General features: G+C 37.8%; 2 protein-coding genes across 3 annotated transcripts in view; both read left to right on the forward strand.

The window, feature by feature from the left end:
• The first annotated feature begins 8,845 nt into the window (after nucleotides 1–8,845).
• Nucleotides 8,846–10,807, forward strand: TP53RK (TP53 regulating kinase). The gene is made up of 2 exons (XM_026697533.2): nucleotides 8,846–9,137; nucleotides 10,220–10,807. Exons 1-2 carry the CDS (start codon nucleotides 8,846–8,848, stop codon nucleotides 10,696–10,698), a joined length of 771 nt encoding a protein of 256 aa, XP_026553318.2. The 3' UTR covers nucleotides 10,699–10,807.
• Nucleotides 10,808–23,810: 13,003 nt separating this feature from the next.
• Nucleotides 23,811–27,022, forward strand: part of SLC13A3 (solute carrier family 13 member 3) — a 44,224-nt gene continuing 41,012 nt past the window's right edge. For both annotated transcript variants that reach the window (XM_087929042.1, XM_026697534.2), the window contains exon 1: nucleotides 23,811–23,958. Coding sequence is in view for 1 of the 2 variants with exons in the window: in XM_026697534.2 (XP_026553319.1) it covers nucleotides 23,848–23,958 (111 nt within the window). In the remaining variant the exon portion in view is untranslated. The remainder of the gene's footprint in view (nucleotides 23,959–27,022) is intronic.

The following is a 27,022-nucleotide window of genomic DNA, read 5'->3' on the forward strand; positions in this document are numbered from 1 at the left end:
TCCCCATGCTTATGGAATGTTGGTTAGAGGCAAGCATCGTGAAAAGCGTCTTTGGCACCGGGGTAGCTGCCTTTTATCGGCACCTGGTTTAAGATAAGATAACCTTTATTGTCATTTTTTTTTTACTGTGAGCACACTAAAAATGTGCTCATTAAAAATGAAATTATGTTGCCTGCTCTCAAAAGTGTACATAACACACATATAGGCTCCATCTCTCTCTCTCTCTCTCTCTGTAGCTACACTCTTACCTATAATTCAATATCTATTGAATTCTTCTGTATAGTGCAATATTAATGCAATATCAGGGGTTTTCAATTCAGTGTATAGAATGTGAAGGATGTATGTTTGTGTTTATTTTCATAGTCATAATGTACAGGAATTCAAGAAGTTGAAGTCCACAAGTCATAAAGGGGCCATGGTTCCCTACCTCTGATCCAAACCTTCACATTGCTGCTATTGGCCTGAACAGAATTTCAACTTTGAATTGTGAGCTGTCCAGAGTTTGCTGAGATGGGCAGCTATAGAAATCAAACAAACATGCAAAGCATGTCACTTTCCAAACTCTTTACCAGTAGTGGCCACAGTACACAATATTGTGTGTAAATAATGTGTGTGATTTAATCAGGATGGATGCATATGTCTTGCCTCTGCATGGCAATTAGATAGTAGATCCCCAATATATATACTACTGGAGAGAAACTATGTTTCCTTGGTTTGAACTGTAGTTGCTTGATTCAAAGTGCCAAGTCATGATTTGTTTCATTGTGGTTTGCTATATAAACCACGGCTACACTACACTATAGCTACATTGGCTAGAGATTGGGGACTAAGAAGATATAGTGAAGATGTATTTTTTCTCCAAGGAATCACATTAAAGTCAGCAACCCCTTTGTGAATCAGCCATTAAGACAAGAAAGAACTGGAGAGGCATTTAAAAGTAAGATTTATAGTAATGAGTAATTTTAGCCTTCCTTGCCTAAACTTGATAAATGCATGAGACAGTTATTAAAAAGAAATAAATACATACAAGGCTAGAACATTTGAAACTTTAATTTCTAAGAATGGATGTTAAAGGGGACAGCATTAAGATATAAGATACAATTATGTGTGGAATAATATGAAGTGGATAGAGAATTTATTCTCTCTTAAAATACCCAGTGAAGCATTAAAACATATTTAAAATAGACAAAGAAAGGCACTCTGGATGTACACAGAAAAAGGTGCTTCAGTGCCCACAGGAGTGCTCATTAAGATCTGTTGGCAATTGCCTCCTGGGAATCATTAAAGAGAAATCCCCCAAAGATTTGATATTTGATTATACATATATTAATGGTGGCATGAATTGTGCTAGATCAGACCTGGAAGATGTCTACCATTCCATCAAATGACATAATTTGCAAAATTTTGGATTGTGCAGAGATGGATAGACTCACATTGAAATTAAAGGACAAAGAGGACTCAGAGTATTACTTAATCTGGAATATCTGGTATCAATGGTTAGACAGTAAAACAGGATAAAGAAAGGTCAAAAAAGGAAATAAAATTCAAACACTAGTATATAGATAGGAAAAAGGAGAAGTTGTAGAAAAGGAGGAACTGTCAGAAAAATGGAAACTTAATTAAATATTTATATTCAGATTCATAAATGCCAATGTAGAAATACATATATCGAACTATTAAAAATGTGTACTCCATTTCCCCCCATGCTTATTAAAATGTAATACATAGATTATAATTACTCCTGACTATACACACACACACACGCAGTATTAACATACTTCTTTTCATACTTGAACTATTGACCTATAAAGATAAAATATTTTTGTTTATTAATAGTAGCAAAGCACTGTGAATTAATATCACTAATATGATAAATAACTATAAAATATTATGTGTATCTATGGCATTTATGGTACTGTCAAGAAAGTGATGTTGAAAGATATTGACATAATTTCTTCTACAGAAACTTTTGCAAATCTTTTTAATATTTTGTATTTTGTACATTTTTTAATATCTTGAATTTCAATAAAGAATTTAAAAGATCTGTTGGCAATTGCTTTAAGCTACTGGATCTTCTAGGATCCATGGCTGCCCTCTGCAACTCTAGGAAGATCCCTAGAAAAAGTTGTGTTTACATGTAGGGGTTGCAGACAAGAGCCATATATGGATTTTTTTGCACACTGAAGTACCTTTCCCTTTCAAATCTGAGGTCTTGAACAACCTTAAAAGAAAGCATTTCTTCCATTAACCTATGGGATTCATTACGACATGTGAGGGAAAGAAACAGACAGCTGTAAAAAGAGACTAGATACATTCATCAAGAGCAGATCTGTCTTAAAGACGCTTTGGTAATTCCAGGTTGAGACTATCATGCCTCTAAACACCACTTGCAGAGGGGAATAACAATAGCAGAGGTCATCTAGTTGGCTATGGTGAGAAACCAGATTCTTGATTAAGATGAGCCTTGACCTGATCTAGCAAAGCAATTCTTACATTCTTGTAAGTATCCTAAATAATTTTACTCTAACATCATGGAATCTTGGGATATAGATCAAATTAGTAAATGACAACACAAATCCCATCCTTTTGAATATGTGTGTGTGTGATACTAACAAGTAAGCAAAGGGGATAGGGTTTGTGTTTTATTCTGTCCATTATTTTTCAGGAGTTGAAAAGTAAAATCAAGATCAAATCCTTATTGATTTTAAAAATTATTGAAAACCATAAAAAATAGTTCACAAAGAATGTATGCCACAGGTCAGGAATAACTGATTGATTCCTTGCTTATTTTGCGCTCTCTCTCTATATAGTGGTTTTCTTTAAGAAGCTTTATTTCTCTTCCTTCCTTCTTGCAAGAAAAAAAATCTAAGAGCTCGTTTTCTATCTCTGTGTCATAATAAAACTGTTTACTTTCTGTTAATATCAGGTTTCTTTTGCAACATTACAGACCCAGTCTGGACTAGACTAGGATTGCCTTTTGTTTTATTATTGTTTTTCTTCTTAGCCATTTAGCAAACTTGTTAAAAAAGCAGAACTGTATATGCACTGCTCCAAAAAATAAAGGGAACACAAAAATAAGACATCCTAGATCTGAATGAATAAAATATTCTTATTAAATACTTTGTTCATTACATAGTTGAATGTGCTGACAACAAAATCACACAAAAATTATCAATGGAAATCCAATTTAGCAACCCATGGAGGTCTGGATTTGGAGTTACACTCAAAATTAAAGTGGAAAAAAACACTACAGGCTGATCCAACTTTGATGTAATGTCCTTAAAACAAGTCAAAATGAGGCTCAATAGTGTGTGTGGCCTCCACGTGCCTGTATGACCTCCCTACAACACCTGGGCATGCTCCTGATGAGATGGCGAATGGTCTCCTGAGGGATATCCTCCCACATCTGGACTAAAGCATCCCCCAACTCCTGGACAGTCTAGTGCAATGTGGCATGAGACATGATGTCCCAGATGTGCTCAATTGGAGGAACGGGCGGGCCAGTCCATAGCATCAATGCCTTTGTCTTGCAGGAACTGCTGACACATTCCAGCCACATGAGGTCTAGCATTATCTTGCATCAGGAGAAACCCAGGGCCAACCGTACAAGCATATGGTCTCACAAGGGGTCTGAGGATCTTATCTCGGTACTTAATGGCAGTCAGGCTACCTCTGGCGAGCACATGGAGGGCTGTCCAGCCCCCTAAAGAAATGCCACCCCACATCATTACTGACCCACTACCAAACCGGTCATGCTGGAGGATGTTGCAGGCAGCAGAATGTCATCTCCAGACCCTGTCATGTCTGTCACATGTGCTCACTGGGAACCTGCTTTCTTCTGTGAAGAGCACAGGGCACCAGTGGCGAATTTGTTAAACTTGGTGTTCTCTGGCAAATGCCAAACGTCCTGCACAGTGTTGTGCTGTAAGCACAACCCCCACCTGTGGACATTGGGCCCTCATACCACCCTCATGGAGTCTGTTTCTGACCGTTTGAGAAGCCACATGCACATTTGTGGCCCACTGGAGGTCATTTTGCAGGGCTCTGGCAGTGTGCCTCCTGTCCCTCCTTGCACAAAGGCGGAGGTAGCGGTCCTGATGTTGGGTTGTTGGCTTCCTCCACGTCTCCTGATGTACTGGCCTGTCTCCTGGTAGCACCTCCATGCTCTGGACACTATGCTGACAGACACAGCAAACCTTCTTGCCACAGCTCGCATTGATGTGCCATCCTGGATGAGCTGCACTACCCGAGCCACTTGTGTGGGTTGTAGACTCCATCTCATGCTACCACTAGAGTGAAAGCACCACCAGCATTCAAAAGTGACCAAACCATCAACCAGAAAGCATAGGAACTGAGAAGTGATCTGTGGTCACCATCTGAAGAACCACTCCTTTATTGGGGATGTCTTGCTAACTGCCTATGCTTTCCACCTGTTGTCTATTCCATTTGCACAAGAGCATATGAAATTGATTGTCAATCAGTGTTGCTACCTAAGTGGACAGTTTGATTTCACAGAAGTGTGATTGACTTGGAGTTACATTGTGTTGTTTAATTGTTCCCTTTATTTTTTTGAGCAGTGTATTTAACTGCAAACAAGATAAAGTCAGTATTTTCTGTAACACCTTTTCAAGTGTGGTTTATGATCAAAGGATTCCTAGGAATAACTAACACCAATCAATTTGCTGTCCTTGAAATTGTTGCTTTGTGCCTTAAATGAAGACACTTTGTTTTCAAAAACCTTATTTTATTACAAACTGTTGCAACAATGTCTCTCTTTGGAATTTCACTCTTGTTTTTTAAACACATGAAGTTGGTTCCTATTTCCTCTCCGTGTTTGGGAATATAACTGAAGATAATCTGTTCTAGTCAGAGGGGTGTATATCCAAACTTGGTTTTTTTCATATTTCTAATTCATATTTAAATAAGCCAGCTCTTTAGACATTTTATAGATTGGCTTACTGTTTTCTTTTTCAAATTTCAGTTTCAGTGGAAACATTAAAAAATGTTTATCCTGAATGGTTACATTTTATAAATGGTTCAAAAGGACTTCAGATAAGATACTGAAGAAAAGCCATAAAATCAGTAATGTTGAAGGAAGTGGGGTTTTGAAAGATGGATTCAGAAATGATGTTGGAAGGATTTGCTAACTAGAACAATTGCTGATCACCATGCTTGGTCTAGTATTTAATATGACAGTGACAATCCTTCATTTCTTCCCAGGCTGACATTTAGTTTATTAGGATTTGGGCCATATCCTGCATTCAACAACTGGGCTCACACCTCAGGTGGGAAGTATGGAAAACTGAAGACAGTTCTGTGAAAACATTGAGTAGACCAGTTGCTCAGAATCTCTTAATGAGAGAATGGAAAATCACTTATTTGCTTCAGATATTTGCTCCTTGTGAGGAAACTGCAAGACAGCTATTTTCTGCAAGTTTCAGCATTTGGACATTACAGGATTGCCACCTTGTTTGCAACTGTGACAAAGACATTTAAAGGACTACTTCTAAGCTATGAGAGAACTTTGGAATTATAGATTTGAAAATGCTGGGTGAGTCTATTTTCAAGCTTGAATGAAAGAAAATTTTGATCATAAGTTTAAGAATTTAAAGAATCTGAAATAAATAGCAAAGAGCTAAATAAGATTTCAGAATGCTATAAACAGACTAAAAATCCAGATAAAATTGGAATACTGAAACTTTTACAAATACAATTATTATAAAGCACTGTTTCTTATGTGAAATAGATCCATTTTGGTTTTTACATGACAATATATTTCATATATTTCATTATTTCAAAAACTGGACACTAGAGGGGACTATGGTTTTTAGGTTGAAGAAAGACATATGGGCCTATAAGATGATGGAAAACATTATGATGATATAAATACCGAAGAAAACTTTTGAAGAATGGAATCAGAAAACAGTAGCCTCAATATCAACAATATCAGTAATAATGTCTGATTCTGTAGATAGACTTATGTCCAAAAGATATTACTAAATAAATTTCAGATGGAAAACAAATTTTATCTGACAAAATAGAGTTCATATTGAAAGTGTATTTATAACTGATAGGCTGAAACAATGATTTGAAAATGATTGTTTCACTGAATCTACAAAAGAAACTACTGAGGTAGTGAAGGTGAGGTACAAATGAGAAACCAAGAGGGTGATTTAGATATTTTTTTCCTATTGGATTTACAAAAGAAGCTTGTTAAAACATTGAAGAACTATGTGCTGTGAAGCAAAGAAGAAACAAAGAAAAATCAAATTCTACAACAATTTTTGAATGAACTAAAGATTAAGTCTATTGGGAGTAAAAGGAAGGAATACAAAGTTGGTTTATTAGATCAAGATTAGATGTTGGTACTTCTAGTTATCTTTTCTAGACTTTCTGCTGACACCAGGACTGAAAAGATGGTTTTATGAATTTTTCTACAGATAAGAAATGGGACATGGGAAGAAGAAATAAATATGTGCAACTTTAGAGAGCAGGAAAAACAACTACAATAATCCACTGCCTATACTTTTGACAGATTAATTTCATATTTAGGAAAGACAGGAAAAGGGAAACAATAATTTCAATATAATGGGTAAATAGGAAAAAAGATAAACTTTCCATTTTAATAATATGCAAATTATATCAAGCAATTTCCAGAATTTACTGTACAGAGTATGACTCCATGCTTTTCAGATGCATCATGCCAGGTTTCATATTGGTAGCAAAATGAGGAGAAAGGCATTTCTAAAAATGAAGTATGGCACTGCTTTTCATGTCCATTTCATTCCATCAAAGAATAATTTATTTTGAAATAAAATTTGAGAAGAGTCCTACTGCAGTAGTTCAACAGCCCATTTAATCCAGAACTTTGTGTCATATAATGCTTGACCAATTTTTTTTTTTTTGGGGGGGGGGAGCTTAAAAACTAGGACAGGAGGATGGTAGCTTATCTTCACTCTTAATCTCTGACAGCTAATAATCAAGACACACAGTGCTTGATTCTTGAGCTAGTAGCATCAAGATGAGCATCTCTTGGTGCCTCAAAACTCCATGAATATGTTGTAGTTTTACCATATCTAGGGCACAACTGAATGACCAACCTTTAAATGGCGCCAAAGACATACGGAAAACTAATTCTTTGGGTTGAAGGCATCTGGACTTTCCCAGACCAGATTTGGGGGCTCCATACATACAGACATGTCAGTCACTATCCCATTATGTTTGTATGTTACTACATCACTTCTTACTATTATAGGACTAAGGTTTTCAGAAGATTTAAGTGCAGCATCAACCTGAAAATGACATGAACCTTCTCTAAGTTATTTTAGAGATCTTAGGAAGAGCTCTGCATATAAATTTTGAAACTTGACAGTAATTGACTCCATACTCATATACTAATACACAATATCTTACAAGCCAGTCTTAGGTCTTGTGATTTTACATGGTGTCCTAACTCTATTCTTCTTATTTTGTATCCTGGCTGTTTATATATAATTCAAGGCAACAAACACACTTAATCCACCTCCTATTTTCTCCATAACAACAACTCAGGTAGTTGGGCTGAGAGGGTGACTAGTCCAAAGTCATCCAGACAGTTTTCATGCCTAAGAGAGGCCTAGAACTTTAAGCTGTTGCTTTAAAAAGACTATTTTCCTGAGTTTTCCCTTTCTCACTTCCCATTTCAGCTTGAATTCTGGCATGCAGTTAAATCCTACGCAAGATATTCTAAGTGTGGATGATCAGGGGTGTCAAACTGGAGGCCCACAGGCTGGATGTCACATGCAGCCAACGGCCACAATAGCTCCATGAAGGGGAAAAACATCATATCTCATGTGATGGCAACATGACACCGTGAGTTTGATACCCACGATCTAGTAAGTATTTTCAGAGTAGCAATTTTCATTAATTAACAGCAGGCATGTCCAACCTTTTGGCTTGCCTGGGCCACACTGAGGGAAGAGGAATTGTCTTGGGCCACATATTTTGTATCACACAGCAGTCCTTGACTTACAACCACAATTGAGCCCAAAATTTCTGTTGCTAAGCATTCCTAAATGCATGTAAGAGTATTTGCTAGAATAAGCCTTTTGGGGGGACCCACTTCTTAAAATACTTATGCATAAGTGTTGATTGAAAGCAATAAATAAACACAATTTTATGTGTATGTATGAATGTCTTCAACTCAATCTTGACTCCAGGTAATTGCCTGGACAAGTCCCAGTAGTTTTCTTGGCAACATTTTCAAAAGCAGTTTGCTTTTGCCCCCTTCTTAAGGCTGACAGTGTGGGATTGGTCCAAATACCTATTGGCTTCGTGAGTATGGCAGAACTATAATTCATAGTCTTCGTTTCTATTCTGGTATCTTTTAGCCACTACACCAAATTGCCTTCTTAAGAAAAATAGGTTAATCTCCAAATATATTTTAAGTTAGAAATCAAATAAAAACAAATTAGGGGATTAGAGGAGCAGTAATGCAACGATCAGGAAAGCACAGATTACTTGGGATGGAACTCCCACTGAATTTTCTGGATAAGGAAATCTGAATGTCTGTAGGAAGGAGCGATATGGAACATGCAGCGCAGCTTATGTAGCACAGCCCCAAATTCAGATTCTTCAGATTTTTTTCATGGTATTCTAGCCCTATCATTCCAGAAATAATGTAGGAAAATTTACTCTTTTATTACGGTTTACAAAATGTAGATTGCAAACACACAGCCGACCACAAGATGGCAGATTTTCCTCAGTTTCCTTACTGACATTTAATGGTCTGAGGCTTACAACTCCAATAACGTTGCTCATTCAACTCCGAAATTTGCGCACCCCACGCAGGTTAGGATGGCTGCGCATGCGTACTAAAAGAGGAAGCTGGCCGGGCCATTTTGCCATCATGGCAGGATCGAACTCCGTGGACGGGTCGGCCGAAGCCGATCCACCAGGATTCCTTCCTCCCATGGAGGGCCTACAGTTGATCCAGCAGGGAGCCGAAGCCCGCCTCTATCGGGGCCAATTCTTAGGGAGACCGACGGTGATGAAACTCCGGTTCCCGAAACGTTACCGGCACCCAACGATGGATGAGAGGCTCAGCCACAAGCGAACAGCACAGGAGGCCCGTTCGTTGCTACGCTGTCGACGGGCAGGTGGGGTGGGGCTTAGCCAGAGATTGGATGAGGCAGGAAGTGGGTGGGCTTCACAGGGCGGCCAATCAAAGAAGAGTTAGATCCGCTTCCATCCTATTCTAAATAGGCTAAAAGAGGGAGTCCAAAATAGCGCCCGTTTGACAAAGGAAAATATATATGAGGAAATTCGAATATTGATCAGTTTTTATTAGAGCGTGATTCAAAGTGTTTTTTTATTTCCCTTAATTGGAGGGACTGTCTGAAATGGCTAAGGAGTCAGATCTAATTTTTTTTTAAAGTAATGGATAGGTTAAACATGTTTCAATGTGTCCTATTTGGAAAATATATACCACCACCTCTTTTTTGTAATATTACAAAAATCCTTTTTCTATAATCTTTCAATTTTAATGTATTAATTCCATTTGCTGTCATCAGTTTAATTTTTCATAGACATTGCCATAGGAAATATTAATGGTAAAAGCCAGAGTATGTTCCTGATCAAGTACAGCTTGTGTTTTACATCTTTTCAATTAAACTTACTAAATTAAATTGGATATTAGACTGCTTTGGGTAGTGGCCATGACCTTGTGAGCTTCATACTCAGCCATGGAAACTCACTGGGTGATTTCGAGCCAGCTTTTCATCTCAGCTGATATCCCTCTTTAAGGGTGTTAGGGAAAAATAGAGGGCAGAGTGCTATGTGAGTGTCTTGGAGGAGGAAAGATAGAATGCAAGTTTTATTGAATAAAACATGCCAGCTTTAAAATCAGTATTTTTTCTGATCCAGACTTTTAAATGCACTTCTTAGTCATATCTTGTCACTACACGAGCATTCCCAGCTTCTCTCTTATATTTTCTAGATTCTGTAGCTTTTCATAATAGCCAGCTACAAATAGCATGGCAATATGTTAATTGATTGTTTTATAGCTCAAAAGCAAGAAAGATGGCATACAATAGCACGTGCCTATGATAAGGAAAAGGTAGAATGGTAACAGGTTTTTCTGAAGGAAAATAAGCATTGAAAAATACTTTCTTCAGAACTTTAGTCTATCTCCTAAGATGATATGATCACCACCAACTAATGTTTCTTGTCTTCTTTTTAGGGATTTCTGCACCTGTTGTGTACTTTGTGGATTATATTGTCAACTGTATATATCTTGAAGACATTGTAGGATCAACTACTGTTCGGGACTATATAATCTCCCAGCAGCAATCTGGTGAAGGTATCAGCAATCTTATTCAATTAGCTGAAAAGATAGGGGAGATATTGGCACGAATGCATGATGAAGATCTCATTCATGGGGATCTCACAACTTCTAACATGCTTTTGCGTCCACCAGTGCAGAATCTGGATTTGACATTAATAGATTTCGGACTAAGTTTTATTTCTGGCCTTCCTGAGGATAAGGGTGTTGATTTATATGTCTTAGAGAAAGCCTTTTTGAGTACCCATCCAAATACAGCAGCTCTGTTTGAAGCACTGTTGAAGAAATATTCAGCTACATCTAAAAAATCAATTCCAGTGATAAAAAAGCTGGATGAAGTACGATTAAGAGGAAGAAAAAGATCTATGGTTGGATAAAGAATGCAGACAACACAGGGAGAAAAAGAAGAGGAATGTAAATTTTATATGTGCTTTAAATATTTTCAGTTATGTCTAATAATAAAATTGAATTTGGCTGTTTATTTCATATTTGTGTACTGGAACTTTATTACTAGATTTATATGATAATAGTGAAAAATTCAAGAACAGAAGTTGGTATTTGCTTCTTTGTAATTGTTTATTTCCTGAATCAGTTGGAATTTGACCTACAATCCTATTGTGAAGATGAAAATCCTTGATGTAATATCTTATGCAACCCAGTCATATGATTCAAATAATTTGGGCCATTTCAAGACTTGCAAGTTCCTATTAATCTCTTAAGATTTTATTTGCATCACTCCCTTTTATGCCAAGAGTACATTTATGGCCTCAATAAATATTGTTAATAACTGCAGGGTTGAATATCCCTAAATCTGTTACAATCTGTGGTGTTAGACCAGTTGTATTATGTACTATGTATTCTCAACATTCATTCATTTGTTTGCTGCTCATCTCCTTGGGGGCACATGGCAATTGAATAGGAATATGCCTGTGAATATTCCTCTTGTTTCCTGCCAGACTTGTCCCCTTGACCAATTACTCCTTTGATTAGTATTTTTAATAATAAGTTGCATAATGCAAAACAAAAGGTCAGCCCACCTTCATGTTTATTTCTAAGAAAGCATCTGATTTTCCTAATCTTTGATTTCTGCAATCCAGTACTTCGTCTTGATGCATTTTCATCTGTCTAGAATTAAAACATAACTAAGTGTACTTAGTAGGGAATGTGGCAGATATCATTCTGATGTGTGAATTTCATTCATAGTACCTCTAAGTGTGAATTTCATTCATAGTACCTCTATTGTGAAAGTGCCCCTGGGGTTTTTGACATTTCAAATGCATATATTATTCCAAAGAGGTTGAGGGTCATAAGTCTTTCACATAAGCCCACTTTGAATCCAATAGAGTTTTCTTCTAAATATATCCATGGAAAATGGACTATCTGACTGCAGTTCTGAGTACTGGAAGAAATGAAGCAATGTTTGTACCTCTTGGTTATTTTTGTCCTTTGGATTTTAATTTAAATGAATATCCTGTTGAACCTATAGGAAGGAGGTCATGTATCACCTGAAGGTTACAACAGATTAGATGCTAGTCTAGACACATATCAATGATAGCAGAATCACTTAAGAGTTTTTCTAAAAAATAGAAAAAGGTACTAATGTCAGATTTCCTTCAAAGTTGGAGCTTATTTGAGCTTTCAGAACAGAAAAATTAAATCATACAGGCTATGTTACCTTCTCAGAAAGCACAGAAGTGCAACCTAGTAAAGCATATATTTGTATACATTATTAGAAATTACTAATAATGTTTAGCAGTTGCTTACTAGGTTGGTAAAAGGAAATAAATTATGGAAATTCATTTACAGAACATTTAAACTAAGTTTCCCTTTTTTTCTGTAGCAACTCTTGCTAAATAAGATAATAAAGATACAGCTTTTATTATTTCTATAAAAAATATACCTAATACTCCTTTCTCCTATTTTCCCTACAACAACAGTGAGATGTGTTGGGCTGAAAGAGTGTGACTGGCCCAAAGTCACCCATGTGGCTTTCCTTAGAATTAATTATAGTAATTAAATCTGATTAAAATTTACTAAATTAATGGAACTTGACAGTTTTTCTTCTGCAAGTTTCTTGTAAATAATTATGTGGCAGGTAAATATTCGTTTCCCAGCATGCAGTATTTCCCAGAATTAGAAGTGGCAAATGAGCACAAAATACAAAATATTTACCTGAGCATTGCCTGCCTGTTACAAAGTTGTTACAGTATACAATACTTATAGCAAAGGAAAAAAGGGGCAATGCCAATAAATATCCTGTCTTCCATAAAAGCTTTTTTTAAACGTCTTTTTCCATTTGGCAAACAATACAATGAACAGAACGGATAATGCAGTGGCTTTTTTTTTAAAGAAAAAACTAGCTTAGTTCTGTGTGGATTTAGGACCTGAGGTAAACTTCAGCCATAGAAAGGTGCATGGATGCAAAGTTTCTTTCAAATAGTTGCCAAAGCACCAGAAGAGGAAGAAAAACAATATATATTAATAAGGCAGATACAAGCGAGGTATTTTAGTTAGGAAAACTAGTGAGTGGGAAAGGATTAGCTTTCCTCCTTGCATATGTAGATACGTGGATTTTGTATCGCCTCCGCTCTCCTATTCAAGGCGTGGCGTTACAGGCGGCAGGTTTTCTGCTGGGTTCCTTAGAAGCGCGACACCGGAGTAAGCGCATGCAGCCGCGTCCTGGTTTAAGAACTGCCCTCTTAGGCATCCGGTATTTAAAATATTTGACAACTCTTCCAAGAGACCTGGTGGGAGCGATGGACTGGACCGGATTTACTTTCCCGGTGGGTTGCGTCTGAAGATCGTATAAACTCCATGAAAGGCCACGCACTCCGGGGATGAAGCTGATCGTCACACCAGAAATGCCGAAAAATCAAAAGAGACACCGAGAACGACGGTTACGACACCACAAAATGCACATAATCTACACAGAACAGTTTAGCAGGATCCGCTCCCACCTTGTTCACTTAAAAACACTCTGGGCGTTTCCAAAAGTACCGTAGCGCAGCGGCAAAGAGCAACTGCAGTTTCTTATGAATGCTCGGCAGATATGAGTTCGAGACCTCGTCTCCCTGCAAGCGTCCTAACGCCTGAGACTGCTCGTGTCAGAGGCGTATTCACTTACTTGCTAGAAAAGTTGCTCCAGGCCATGTGCCCATTTCCTCGTGGATTCAGGGTTCCACCGGCCAGGGCATAATTTTAGTCCGCGACGCTCACTTCTTCTCCGGTTCCCAGTTGTTTCGCGTTCCTTGCATGAGAGGAGGGGAACTTTTTCTACCCCAATGCCAGCCCCGTGTCTTTCTGAATAGCCATAGGTCTCTTCCAGCATTTTTTTTTTTTTGGTCATGGACATGTCTAAACCGGTGTTTTTCAAACTTTCCCCAAATTCCCCAGCCAGCCATGAATTCTGGGAATTGAAATCCATTCATCTGAAAGCTGGCAAGACTGGTCTACAGCGCTTTTGTGCAGCCTCTAAACCATATAGAAATAATAATAATAATAATAATAATAATAATAATAATAATAATAATAATAATAATAATAATAATAATAATAATAATAATAATATCATCTTTTAGCCATTGTCTATCCACTGCAGGATGAAGGCCTTTTCCGCATGTTTCCAACCAATACTGAGGGTTTTTTTACCAGTTGCATTGGGGCCAGTTGTGGTCCCTATTGTAAGGAATTCTGTCCACAAGAAAAGCTGACAGTGGGAAAGAAAGAGCAGGAGGGAAAATTGCTGAAATATCCCATGCTCTCTGATTACAGGAACAGGAGTGGGGTGAGAAAAGTGCGGGGAAATAGGTCTTCTGGAGTGCAGTTCTCTCCCTGTGCCCCTGTGGACCTCAATTCTCAGAATTTCCCAGGAGAATGCTAGTTGAAGTCCACATGTCTTAAGTTTACTGAGGTTGAGACACGGTGCTGTAGGCTAGGTTATGGGGGCTTTGGAGAACTTTGGAGAACAAACACCACAATCCAGTAGTTCGTTTTCAGTATCAACACTGGAACTCAGAAGAGTTTTTCAAGCATGCTGGCTGGGGAATTCTGGAAGTTGAAAGCTGTGTGTGTGAGAGAGAGGGGAGGGGGGAGGGAGAGAGGGATATCAAAATGGTGGCTCTAACTTCTGAAACTGAAGTTCTACCCTATGTTATATGCATGGTGGCTCTAACCCAATTACAGCCACCATCTTGATCCACCCCTCTTTTATGGACTGCCCTGCTGGACTCACAGATTTACTCCTGTTTTCCACAAGCATTTATAATTTCAGCAAACTAATCATTTTTTTAAAAAAAAATTCATTACAGCTTAATCAGGTGCTTTAGATTTTTACAAGATGCCAAAATATCCTGGCTCCCCTTGAGCCTATGTTCCCTTTCTTAATTATGTTCCTTAGCATCAGGGGGAAAAAAAACTCCACAATTTTGTTTTCAGGAGTAATTAACATCTAGTAATCATAGATAGCATTTACACTAGAATGCTTCATCTTGGTGTTTCCAAATAGTTTCAGTTTGTAATGTGAGGATCATCTAATAAAGAGATGGAAAGCTGATTATACTATGCTGATTTTCTTTAGCTGGATCCAGTAATCCTTCCTTATACAAAAACTTAAAACAATTGAAGGAAATTGCAAAGTTTGAAAAATACTTAGAGCAGCCGTTGGAGTGTGTGTGTGTGTGTGTGTGTGTGTGTGAGAGAGAGAGAGAGAGAGAGAGAGAGAGAGAGTCACACAAAATGTTCCCTAAATATTTTAGCTAGTGGACACATTTGAAATTTTGAAAGCATGTTAGGCCACCATAAGTAGATTGATATATTCATGAAATTGCTATCATCGTGACATGCAAATCCCAGAATTATGAAATTCAGGCAGAAGAGAGAACCCCACAGGCATTTTGCTATGTTTCCTCAAATGGCCTTTCTATCACAGCATGTCTTGCGCATGTCTTCACTCTTGAAGACAGTTGCCTGTTTTCATCCAACAGAGCTCACACCAGAATATTCTGAATTCCTACTGCAGGTTGCATTAAAAACTGCTGAACAAGACATTTTTTTCCTAGTGTGATCCATGTGAACTGGTTCCAAGATAAGGATCCGTTAAATGTTGGGATCTCTCACTCAGACTTTGTAGTTGGCACCAATGTTTTGTACCCCAGGAAAAGCCTTCTGAGAGTCACATCAATGATGGAAATTGAGAAATATGAGGCTTATTTGTAGAGTAGAACACAGAGTATTAAAATAGGGTGTAGAAATTGTAAATATACTGTCCGTTTAGTCAGCTGAATTGATAAAATCCTTGACCAAACAACATGTGGGCTGAAAGGGGGGCAAAAATGCACTCTAGATAAAGCTGCATGAATAGAAAAGCAGTGAGGCAATAGCTTAAATGTGACCTGACCTGCATTCTGATACTCTTTCACTGCAGGATGCACAGCAGCACATTTTGGCTTTCGGTCTGAAATGGTCATCTGTGAAAATACCACATACTGTGGTAAGGAGATTAAATTTTGCCTACAGAGAGCTTTGAAGATGTTCATTTCTAATTATTAATGTTATGGTGTAGTTATTACAATCAAGGCCATGACTGCTCCCCATGAATGCAAGTAATGTGAACATGGAGAGAATGGCCCCAGATTTTACAGCTGGTGGGACCTTTGAGAGGCAAAGTACTTCTGGCCCTGTTTGCACAACACTGTTAACTTGCTCTGGGAGCAAAAATACTGCCCCATGCAAACACTCTAACCCAGTTAATTAACCTCAGCAACTAACTCGTAGGGGGTTAGCTTCAATGCTAAGCTACCCCAGGACTACATTAACTCACTTGCCCTGGTCAGTAGTGTCAGGCAAACTGTTAACTGAGGAAATAATTGTCCATTCCCATTTCTGAGGCAAAACTGAAGCTCTAGAATGGCCCATGAAAAAAACAATGGCAATAGCACTTAGACTTATATACCGCTTCACAGTGCTTTACAGACCTCTCTAAGTAGTTTACAGAGTCAGCATATTGCCCCTAAAATCTGGGTCTTCATTTTACTGACCATGGAAGGATGGAAGGCTGAGTCAACCTTGAGCCAATGAGAATTGAACTGCCAAATTGCAGGCAGCCAACAATCAGCAGAAGTAGCCTGCAGTAATACCCTCTAACCACTGTGCCACCACAGATTTTGAATGGGAGTTTACCAGTCATGAGGCTACCATCTCCTGTTTATCCTTTATTTCCTGGGGCTACATTGGGGATGGATAAAATAGAACTGAAGATGTTCGTGTGATAAGGCCCATCTGATATAGCCTCTGATAGTGCTAACCTTGAATACAACCAGATAAAATTTTCTTTAACCTGGTATCCAAAATAATATAAATACTATGGTATTTATCTTCTGAGAGTACTTCAAAATGACAGATTCCCAATTAAACAAGTTAATGGGATATTTTTTCAAATTAGGAACTCTTGATTATTTCCTGGGACAAATAAGAATACACCGGGAAGTAATTTGCAGCTGGCAACAAGATTGGAAATGATAATGGCCTGTCTACTGGTATGACTTCCCAGGTGGAAAAAAGACTATTTTAAGAAACAAGGGAGAATGAATATTGGTAAATACCTGTGGATTTTCTCAGCAGTAAAAAAAATGCCACAACTAAGAGCCAATGATTGGCTTAACCATTCAGTCTGGAATAATACTTGAACGTATTTTTGCAAGTGCAAAATTGTAAATGGATAAAAACAGTGATATCCATTTAAAATGAGTGCTTGGGATTTTTTTTCTAACAAAATGATTTCTGGGGATTTTTTTAAACAGTTGGTAGGAGGGGATGATGTTCCCAGACATTATTGCTGTATGCTGATTTCCTTGCCTAAATCTGCTTATTTTCCATTACTCTCAGATTAATGCAAGGATCCCTATGACCTGCGTAGGATGAGTGTGCCTCAGCCCAGCTTCCTTGCCTAAAAGGAAGCTTTTTTATTTAAGGAAGCTGTTTACTATAAGCAATTAATTTACTTTAAAAACCAGGGGTGTCTGCACATTAAAACTGAGTGGAGCTTTAACTGCATTGCCACAAATCTCTTGACCTTTGACCATACCATACAGGCACACCTGCTGTGAAGCATATACTTGTTTAGTCGCCATATGAAAATTGCCCTCATTTGTATTTGTACCTTTAATAAAAGATTGGACAACTAAACTCAGCAAGTGATTATTTTCACACATGTGTAAAATAGTTAATAACTACAAAACAAGTTGCTATTAAAGATACAGTTACAATGATTGCAGTGAAAAGTCAGCAACCTGAAAACCTTAATATATTTTTAAAATCTTTTCTATATTGAAGGAAAATTGAACAGTATTATGAAATGGAAATGAATACAGTATTTTGTAGAAGCAAACCAAAAGTAGCTTAATTTGATTGAGCATCAAGACTTGGTGAAAAGTAAAATATTGTCTACAGCCAACAGATGTCGCTCTCCCTTTCTAACTAAGCTCTGATCATTGTTCCTTCCCCAGTTAAGAATTTAATATATTCTTTATTTAATGAAAAGAGAACAAAGGGCGGGGGGGAAACAATAGAACAGAACTATTACAGTAAAATTATATATTATAAACCCTGATTTGTAGTTCACCTTTAACATGTAGTTTAAAAGGTATCTTCAGTGACAAAGAAAATACCTTGCAACATATTTTCCTGTATATATCTGTATAATACCTCTATATATCTGTATATACAGATACAGTCACTTGGGCATGTATGGGGTTCCTAATGAAATAAACCACGATTGGTTCGGCAACAATGGTCTATACAAATTAGAGGATGCATTTCTTAAGATCAAATAACCCTCATACTCTACTCTCCTATTAAAAATCACAAATTATAGCTCTGATTCTTTAGAAAGTACATCTATATGTGATCACTAAGAATTGACATCAACTTGATAGCATATAAATTTAATAAATAAAAATTAAATTAAAATAATGACTTTTAATGATAAAACATCAAATACAAAACCCAAAGAACTAAAGGCAATGCAATTGAAAAGTCATTCATTTGTACAACATCTGGGCAATGTCAATATGACAAAGCCTCTTTTGCATATACTGCCAGAGGTATCCTAATTGTTAAATGATATATATCAGCACCAACATCTTGAAGTAAGTGTAAAAATCAATGGGAAGACAGTGAGCATCAAAGAGTAAGAATTATATGTTTTTGATGTTGTGTATCATTTTATAACCATGCCAACAGTAATATTATAGGCAATCTAAAGCCTTCAAAATGTATTCCACAACACAGGAAAGAATCTACAGATCAGTGGGATGCATAGACCCAGATGATCCATTGGAATCTAGGAAGAAAATATTAGAATATTGTTTATTTCATCATTAGATCATCCTTTTAAATATTGATGTGTTTTATGATGTACTTAATATATTGCTTTTTAAGTGCTATATTGTTGCCATATAATTTTAAAATAAATATCTTATATTGGGGATTCAGAATCAATGTTTTGACTGATCAAGATGTACAATCAAAATTGCTGCTACAGATGGTAGAATCCTGCAACTGGGCCCTCTCCTTTTCTGATGATTGGCAGGGGTATTTCCTACTGACTGGTGATTTGGAGAAAGGAGTAAACTACAAAGCTAGAAGAGTCAGCCAAGCACCGTGCTTATCATGTGCTGCATATGAAAAATCGGGACAGCATTATAGCAATAGCGCTTAGACTTATATACTGCTTTATAGTGCTTTACAGCCCTGTCTAAGCAGTTTACAGAGTCAGCATATTTTCCCCAACAATCTGGGTCCTCATTTTACCCACCTCAGAAGGATGGAAGTCTGAGTCAACCTTGAGCCTGGTGGGATTTGACCTGCCAAATTGCAGGCAGCTGGCTGTCAGCAGAAGTAGTTTGCAGTACTGCGTTCTAACCACTGCGTCACGGAGGCTCTTAATACTGGCATGACTGGGAACAAATACAATAGAAACTGAATAGGGATCAACATTGGAGGCAGTAGTATAGTAGGACTAATAGTGTTTTTCCTGCAGGTAATGCTGTAGATCAGCAGTTGGAAAAGATCCTATTCCAAAAAGGTGAGCATAGCTTACCTGGCACTACAATTTTCCAAAATCAACAGGGCATTTTGAGATGCCGCCCACAAGAAGTTTCATTTGTGATTGTATTGTGAATTGAGGATTTCCTTCTTTCTAAATTAATCCAATAATTATTCAATTGAGCCTTTCCTGTGCACCTCCAGTGTAAGTTGCAGTTTCAATTCACTGTGATGGAATTGCTTTACAGCTACTATATAATTCTATTCCTTCCCTCAAGTACTTCCATCTCTCTTGCTGGATAGTTATATAGGAAGAACAAAGCTTGATTTCTGTCTAATCTTACTTTTGTCTGTCACAGTTACAAGGTTTATTTATTAAAGTCTAGAACAAGTGCTAAGATCTATTATGTGTAACATAAAAATGGGAAAAGAGAGAAGTTATTTTGTTTTCTTACTGTGGAAAGTTTTTTTTCTGACTGTAAACATCAGTGAGACAGAAGGCAAATCCAGCTGATAATTGTCCCTCGCCCTCTTATCTTTCTATGCTTTGATCTCTTCTTCTATTTCATGATAAAACATGGCATGAAAGTGATATTTTTTTCTTTTTGCCTGTAGCTGAGATTCTCTAACGAACTCCCTTGTTGAAATGACTGGTTTTGTTTTGCCTCCCTATTGTCAATTTTCTCTCTGTTTATGGTACTGGAAAGCTGTGATGCCTGATTTTTTGTAACATTCCAGTTATGATAAGGTTTGCTTATGTATAAATTGTAATTTTATTAGGCAAGCTTTGGGAACAAAACAAATCTCTTAAATTACACCTTTTTGCTGCACACATCACCTTACATGCATAAAATAAGTGAATATGTGTAAATAAATCCTTGGATCTAAGATGCAAGGGGCGTGCATAAGTGCACCATCGTGCCTACCATTCCTGTCATATTGTCCCCATTTATTCATATCTATTTCCTGTATTCTTACTCATGTTTATACTTATACCTATTATCTTGTAAGTGATTGACAAACCAAATAAATAGATAAAATAAATTTATCTGCACATTTAGACACATTTATAAACCCAACATTTAGACATATTCATAATGTCTAACTGGGTTATTTAAAAATGTTGTATGAGTCTAAATGTCCAGGATCCAGCTCCTATTAAGCAGAAATAACTACATTGTTTTGTGTGATTTACTTTAATTCAGATAGCTCATGTTGTGCATGTAAAAAAGGATTAATATTTGATAATCGTCTGAAGAATGACCCTATAGAATGAGTTTTTTCAAGGCATGCCCATATAGTTTCAAATGCCCCTATGAATTCTGGAATTTCCCTAACACAAGCTTTGATTACATCCTGGCTTAGTAGATGCAATAAATTTAAACATTTTTCCTTCTTTTTTCCCCTGAGAAAACTTTTTTTAAATATGTAAGTTAGCCTTTGACATGGAAAATGTACCTGCTGTCTTAGCCCTAGTAATACAGCTTTGACATTTGCACAGATTCTGGCTAAGATCTTTTCAAATAGAAGGGACTTCGTTACACAAGACCAGCACCGTCAATTGTTGCCAAATAGTCTCAGTGTAGAATCAGTGCTTCCTTATTCTGTAGAAGAGGAGGAAACACTGTCTGGCTGCCACCAGAATAAGTGAATGGCCAGAGACCATAGGATCATATCCTAAATAGATTAATAAATAGAAGCACTGTAACCCAAATATTCATTTAACAAAGTAACTTAAGTATACACATCTAGTCTTTTGCAATGGAACTGTTTGTTTACAGAATGCCTTATCAACTGTTTATATATAACCTTTGACATATATGTGTTATGCTGCCCTTTAACCCTTCATTTCATTCAATAGTCTCCCATTGTTCTCAGTGGCTTTTGGATTTTGGTGGTTCATCTTAAACTCATCTTGATTCGCTTCTTGCCAGTTGTGTGCAAAATGAAAGTTTTTAGTTAATACCAATACAGTACAAAACATCTCAATAAATCTCTCATTCTATCCCTTAAGATGCATCATGGTGGCACAATGGTTAAAATGAAGTATTGCAGGTCAACTCACTGCTCGCTGTCAGGAGTTTGATCCTGAACAGCTCAAGGTTGGGTCAGTCTTCCATCCTTCTGACATCAGTAAAATGAGGAACCAAATTGTTGGGGGCAATATTCTAACTCTGTAAACTGCTTAGAGGGCTATAAAGCATTATGAAGCTGTATGTAAGTCTAAGTGCTATTCCTATTGGTATTTTTGGGACAGAAGAGAATGTGTATTCTAACTATTCCATCACATGTAGGATTTTGTATCTTCCTTTCCATTTGCATTGATGATTGTGATGCTTGATTTAAATTATAATGCTGCAATTTAAATTTTGTTATATGATTACAAATTCAACCTTTCCCGTATATATATTTGGTTCTGAATGTACTGTAAGCATTTACTTATTTATTTGTTCAACTTATGAGCTGCCTCAATCAATGCAATGACTCTAGATGATATATAGCATATTTTAAATGGTAGGCAAAAAAAACAATGACCGAAACTCTGAAACATGTTTTTTTTTAATTTATCCTTTCAGATATTACTGTTTCTTTTAATCTCATGAAGCTGATCAGAGTTGCTTTGGTCTAGAAATCTGACAAAAATCAATACATAAATGATTAGGTTTATTTTTATCAAACAGACAAAACACAGACAAAAGATACCAATCTATATTGTCACTTTGGAATTTGATGATTCTGCATGGGCTTGCCTCACTCTTCCAGTTATGTTGGACATCAGGCCCCATAATTTCTAGATTGACTGGCATTGGCTTGGGGTGTCCTGATTCTGGGGACATTTAATCTTTAGTTTTGAATTCAGAATTATTGTCCAATTTGGGGGTCCCTTTGGGACTCTTGGCTCTTGTTGGAAGAGCAAACAGTACCATGTCAAGATGTAAATCTATCTTGTGTAAGAATTATTCTTGTTCCTAGGTTAGGAAACCCTGCTATCATCCATTCATCTCCTGTTTGAATTATTGAAGTGCACTGTCCATGGGATTGCCCTAAAAGAACATGTAGACATTTGCAACTGGTCCATAATATGGCAGTGCAGAAAATATGGCTTCACAATAGCACATCTATATAAACACTGCTGCTCCACAAATTGTGTTAGCTTCCTACAATATTCCAGGTGCAATTCAAAGACTTAAGTTACTGCTTTTAAAACTATTCATGGAATAGGGCTCAATTATTTGACAGACTGCTTTTTTTTTAAATTTTTGCCTGTCCTGTGAGATCTGGGCCAGGGTGGACATGCTTCAAGTCTCCTCTATGAAAGTGTCACCTAACAGACCCAGGAAACTGTAGTGGCCTTCTGATCAATCAACAATAGCTCCCACCTCTCCCCATCCTGCTCCCCCCTTTTTAATTGAGCCATGAAGTTCTGCATTTTAAACTAATGTATTTATGTTTGTAGTTTATATAGTTATTTCTCATGATTGTAAGCCAGCCAAATAAGGTAAGATAGGCAGCCTATAAATTTGATAAAGTACCCAGTAGTGAATTCCACAAAAATGGAATGAACAGAACTAGAGAAATATGGAAGAAGGGCAAAGACGGACTCAAGTACAGGTAGTCTTTGACTTATGACCATTTGAGCCCAAAACTTGTTGTTAAGTGAGACATTTAACTGAGTTTTGCCCCGTTTTATGACTCTTCTTGTTAAGTGAATGACTGCAGTCGATAAGTTAGTAACTTGGTTATTAAGTGAATCTGGCTTCCCTATTGATTTTGCTTGTCAGAAGATCACAAAATGTGATCACATGACACAGCAACGGTCATAAGTATGAACCAGTTGCCAAGCATCTGAAGTTTGATCACATGATCATGGGGATGTCACCAAGATCCTAAGTGTGAAAAATGGTCATAAACCACATTTTTCAGTTCCGTTGTAACTTTGAACAGTCACTAACGAACTGTTTGAAGTAGAGGACGACTTAAATATTTAATCCCTGCTCGAAAACGACAGCCATTCGTTGGGCAGACGTTGGGCAGAAGACGAGATCTGCCAGGGTTGGGTGGAGCAGGGCTGAGGTATCACCCCGCTGCACTTCCGAACCACGCTGCCACTTTTCTCGCCGCCTTCCCACGAAGCACCCTTTTAAAAAAGAGCCGAGCGTCGCCTCAGCAGGGACTGTTGCGGCGCCGATCCGCCCTCTCGATTCCTCGTCTCAGGCGAGTAAGAGACGGCGTGAGAGGGCTGGCCCTCAGGCGGAGCCAACGACATTTTGGAGGCTCGTCTTGTGGGGTCCGAGGGCTGGGACGGAGCAGGAATCGGTTGGAACACCTCCCTGCTCCGGTCCGGCCCGCTAATGCCCCCTCCTCCCCCGGGAAAACCTTTCCTCTCCCTCCTCTTCCTCCTCCCCCTCCTTTGAGATAAAACCTCTGTCCCGGCTCTGCGGCCGGTCTCCTTTAAGCCGGTCCCGTGGGGTCTTTGTCAGGGTATGGCAGCGCTGGGAGCCGTAGTGAAGAAAGTGTGGTGTATCCGCCGCTATTTGGTGCTTCTGTGCGCTCCGCTGGTGCTGCTGCCCATCCTCTTCAGCCTGCCCCCCAAGGTAACGCCTTGCCCGCCATCCTTTCTAGGCTATGACTCTGACTCGCCCCCCACCCCCAGCTTCTTTCCCTTCGTGCCTTCCGTGGTCCAATCCCGGACTCAGTGTCTCTCCCCTGCGGAGTAACCACCGAGCTACTCCACCGACCAAGCTGGGGCCCCAGTCTTTCCAACTTTGTCTTTTAATTAGTACGGTAGTAATCTAGTAAAGAAAAGGACCAGGGGAGACATGATAGAGGTCTTCCAATGTTTGAGGGGCTGCCACGGGGAGGAAGGGGTCAAGCTATTTTCTAAAGCCCCTGAAGGCCAGACAAGGAATAATGGATGGAAACTGAACAAGGAGAGATTCAACCTGAAAATAAGGAGAAACTTTGTGACAGTGAGAACAATCAACCGATGGAACAGCTTGTCCTCGGAAGTTGTGGGAGTGCCATCACTTGAGACTTTCAAGAAGAGATTGGACTGCCATTTGTCAGAAATGGTGTAGGGTCTCCCGCTTTGGGGGGGGTTGGACTAGATGACCTACAAGGTCCCTTCCAACTCTGATTATCTGTTATCTGTTAACTAAGATAGGCAACATCTGAGCAGGTGATCTCCCAACCCTTAGTGTGGGGTGGGACGCTCGGTTCAAATAACTTTCTGACTGTCACCATTGGCACGTAATTAAAGTAGCAGGGGAAAGGGTAGCATGTCCTCTACTTTGCTGAACTAAAATCTCTGCCTTAATTATTTCTTCAGCTATTGTTAGGCAAAAGTAAAGCAATATGAGCTTTAATTAAGGACCAGACCTCTCTTTCATAAGAAATTCTTGAGAAGCAACTCGTTGACATTGATCCTTGTTCCTCTTCCCCATCTCGTCTGGTTAACTTGATTTTTTTTTTCTCCCTTTTCCTCTTTATCAACTGTCTTGCTTAATGTCCCAATCCATGCCACTTATTCTGTGCTCTCTCAGGATTCTAAAATATTACTATCATATTTCTGTGGTAATAATTACTGGCTTTGATTCCTGCAAACTTATTTTTTTAATTTCAAATATTTTTATGCTGCCTTTTCCCTTAACTATTCAGAGGAGCTTAAAGTTTTTGGTGCTTCATCTTGGTCTCCTACAATTTATTGATTGTACACCCCAGCCAATATGATTTCTGATGACTGAAGATCATAATGACTCAAAACAGTTCTAATCCAGTGTATTTGTAGGGCAGCAACTTGGAGACAATTCCCATTTCCAACTGAGAATCTTTCAAAATACAAGATGATTTTCACTGACAGTTGTTCTGTATCATATACACCAAATGTATTTCCTTTCTTCTTTTCCAGGTTTCTTCCTTTTTCCCTCAGCATTTTTATCTCTAAGAAATATTTTCCTGAAAGGAGTATTTTTTTCTTCAAATCTAAATCATTAATTTTTCTTATAGAAAAATAATATTTCTGTGTCTTTAAAATTCCTGTTTCCCCTCTGCTATGTTAAAAGACTTGCAGCTGTAGGAAAATAACTTTTCTCTACCACCCAGTCAAGAATACTGTGAGCCATGTACTGTTCTCTCCAAATTTAATTCTCTCCAGCTAAACATTGTAGCTCTGGCCTGTTCTAGTGTAATTCCCTGGTACAAGATTGTCTCTTAATGCAGCATCCTAAATCTGAATATTTTAATGGAAGAAGACTAGTTATTGGAGAAACCTTCATTCCATTCTGTAAAATAATGGAAAATCACAGTTCCTGATTGCTTCATTACAAAATTAATGTAGTTAGTTTGGTTCAAGAACTGTTTCTCATTAATATCCCAAGGATATGAATATTTTTATTGGAGAAATACACAGAGCTTGGTCATTATTTTTTTTTCAGATGCCAAGTCCAGACAAACATTTTTGTACCAATAAAGAAGAATATTTGTAGCTCAGTGTTGAAATGAGGCGTCCTTGATGCTCTCTAAGTTTGATAGTTTTCTTGCAGAGGTTTTATTATCCGTACGTGGTGCTTGTGACAAAAACAAACATTTTTGTTTCCTGTGCTCCAAATGAACCTGATTAATAAAATAACATCGCTTCATTCCAATTTTTGTCTCTTCTTTCTTGGTCATTGCTTCCAAGATACTTCGTTGTAACATTTTATCTTTTGATCACAAAAGATGTTCCAGAGAGAATGCTCAGAATAGAATAAGCTCTGTACATTTTAATATACAAGCAGGTAGTTTAAGATTGTAATCCAATGCAATTTATTTTTAAGAAAAACAGTACAAAACAATTTGATCAAGAGTTTTCTAAGCAATTATTTGGCCCACTTTCTAAATTTGTCCCTCCATGCATTGTCTGCTGTGTAATTGTACCTTATTTTTAGCTATTTCAATACATTTATAGATAATACATACTTCTGTACAATAATATTAAAAGGTGGAATAGGATTTTTTAAAAGTAGAATCAAACATAGAAAAATGGCACATAGCATTTCTTACAAATCCTAGGATTGTCATTTTTTTCTTTTTCCTCTTGCCAAATTCTAATTGAGATATTCAGAGCTTAACTGGCACAAGGGAGACCAACAACTAGGGCACCCAGTTCCAATTCTCTAAGAAAATGTCCCTGTCTCATCCGCAGCTTCAATCTTTAAATGTCTTTCAGGTTAAAAGATCTGCAATCATGTGCAATAAAATCCAGCACTAGTGCTTTCAAGAACTGTGTCTCTTACTGTGTATTGCATTTTGACCATTCCTGAATATGTTCAGAATGGTGTGGCATTGCTTACACAATTTAATGTTCATTCAGCTACATTGCCTTTGTTCTAAACTGCATTGCCATCAATCAGATAGAAATCTGATGGTATTTTTCCTTATACCATGAAAATCAAATTGTTTCTACAGGTTGTCCTCACTTAGTGCCTGCAATTAGGTCTAATAGCTCAGTCATTGAGAAAAGTGGTTGCTAAGTGAAAAACCATGTGATTGCAAATGCTTATGATTTTATACAGGACGAGGTATACTAATTGACCATAATGTGAATACCTGACTGAGAAAAAGAGATGCTGTGAAAATGGTAAATGTGAACATTGGCTGCAAAATTATTTTTCCATCATT

The sequence above is a fragment of the Pseudonaja textilis genome, chromosome 3 (genome assembly GCF_049901715.1).
Source record: "Pseudonaja textilis isolate UNSWEBS1 chromosome 3, rPseTex1.2, whole genome shotgun sequence".
Taxonomy (NCBI): domain Eukaryota; kingdom Metazoa; phylum Chordata; class Lepidosauria; order Squamata; family Elapidae; genus Pseudonaja; species Pseudonaja textilis.

What these genes read in the sequence shown, in the direction of transcription:
- TP53RK (XM_026697533.2), top strand. Translation starts at nt 8,846, where the DNA reads ATGCGTACTAAAAGAGGAAGCTGGCCGGGCCATTTTGCCATCATGGCA. An exon ending in GCTACGCTGTCGACGGGCAG is followed by an intron (nt 9,138 to 10,219) that starts GTGGGGTGGGGC and finishes TCTTCTTTTTAG; the next exon opens with GGATTTCTGCACCTGTTGTG.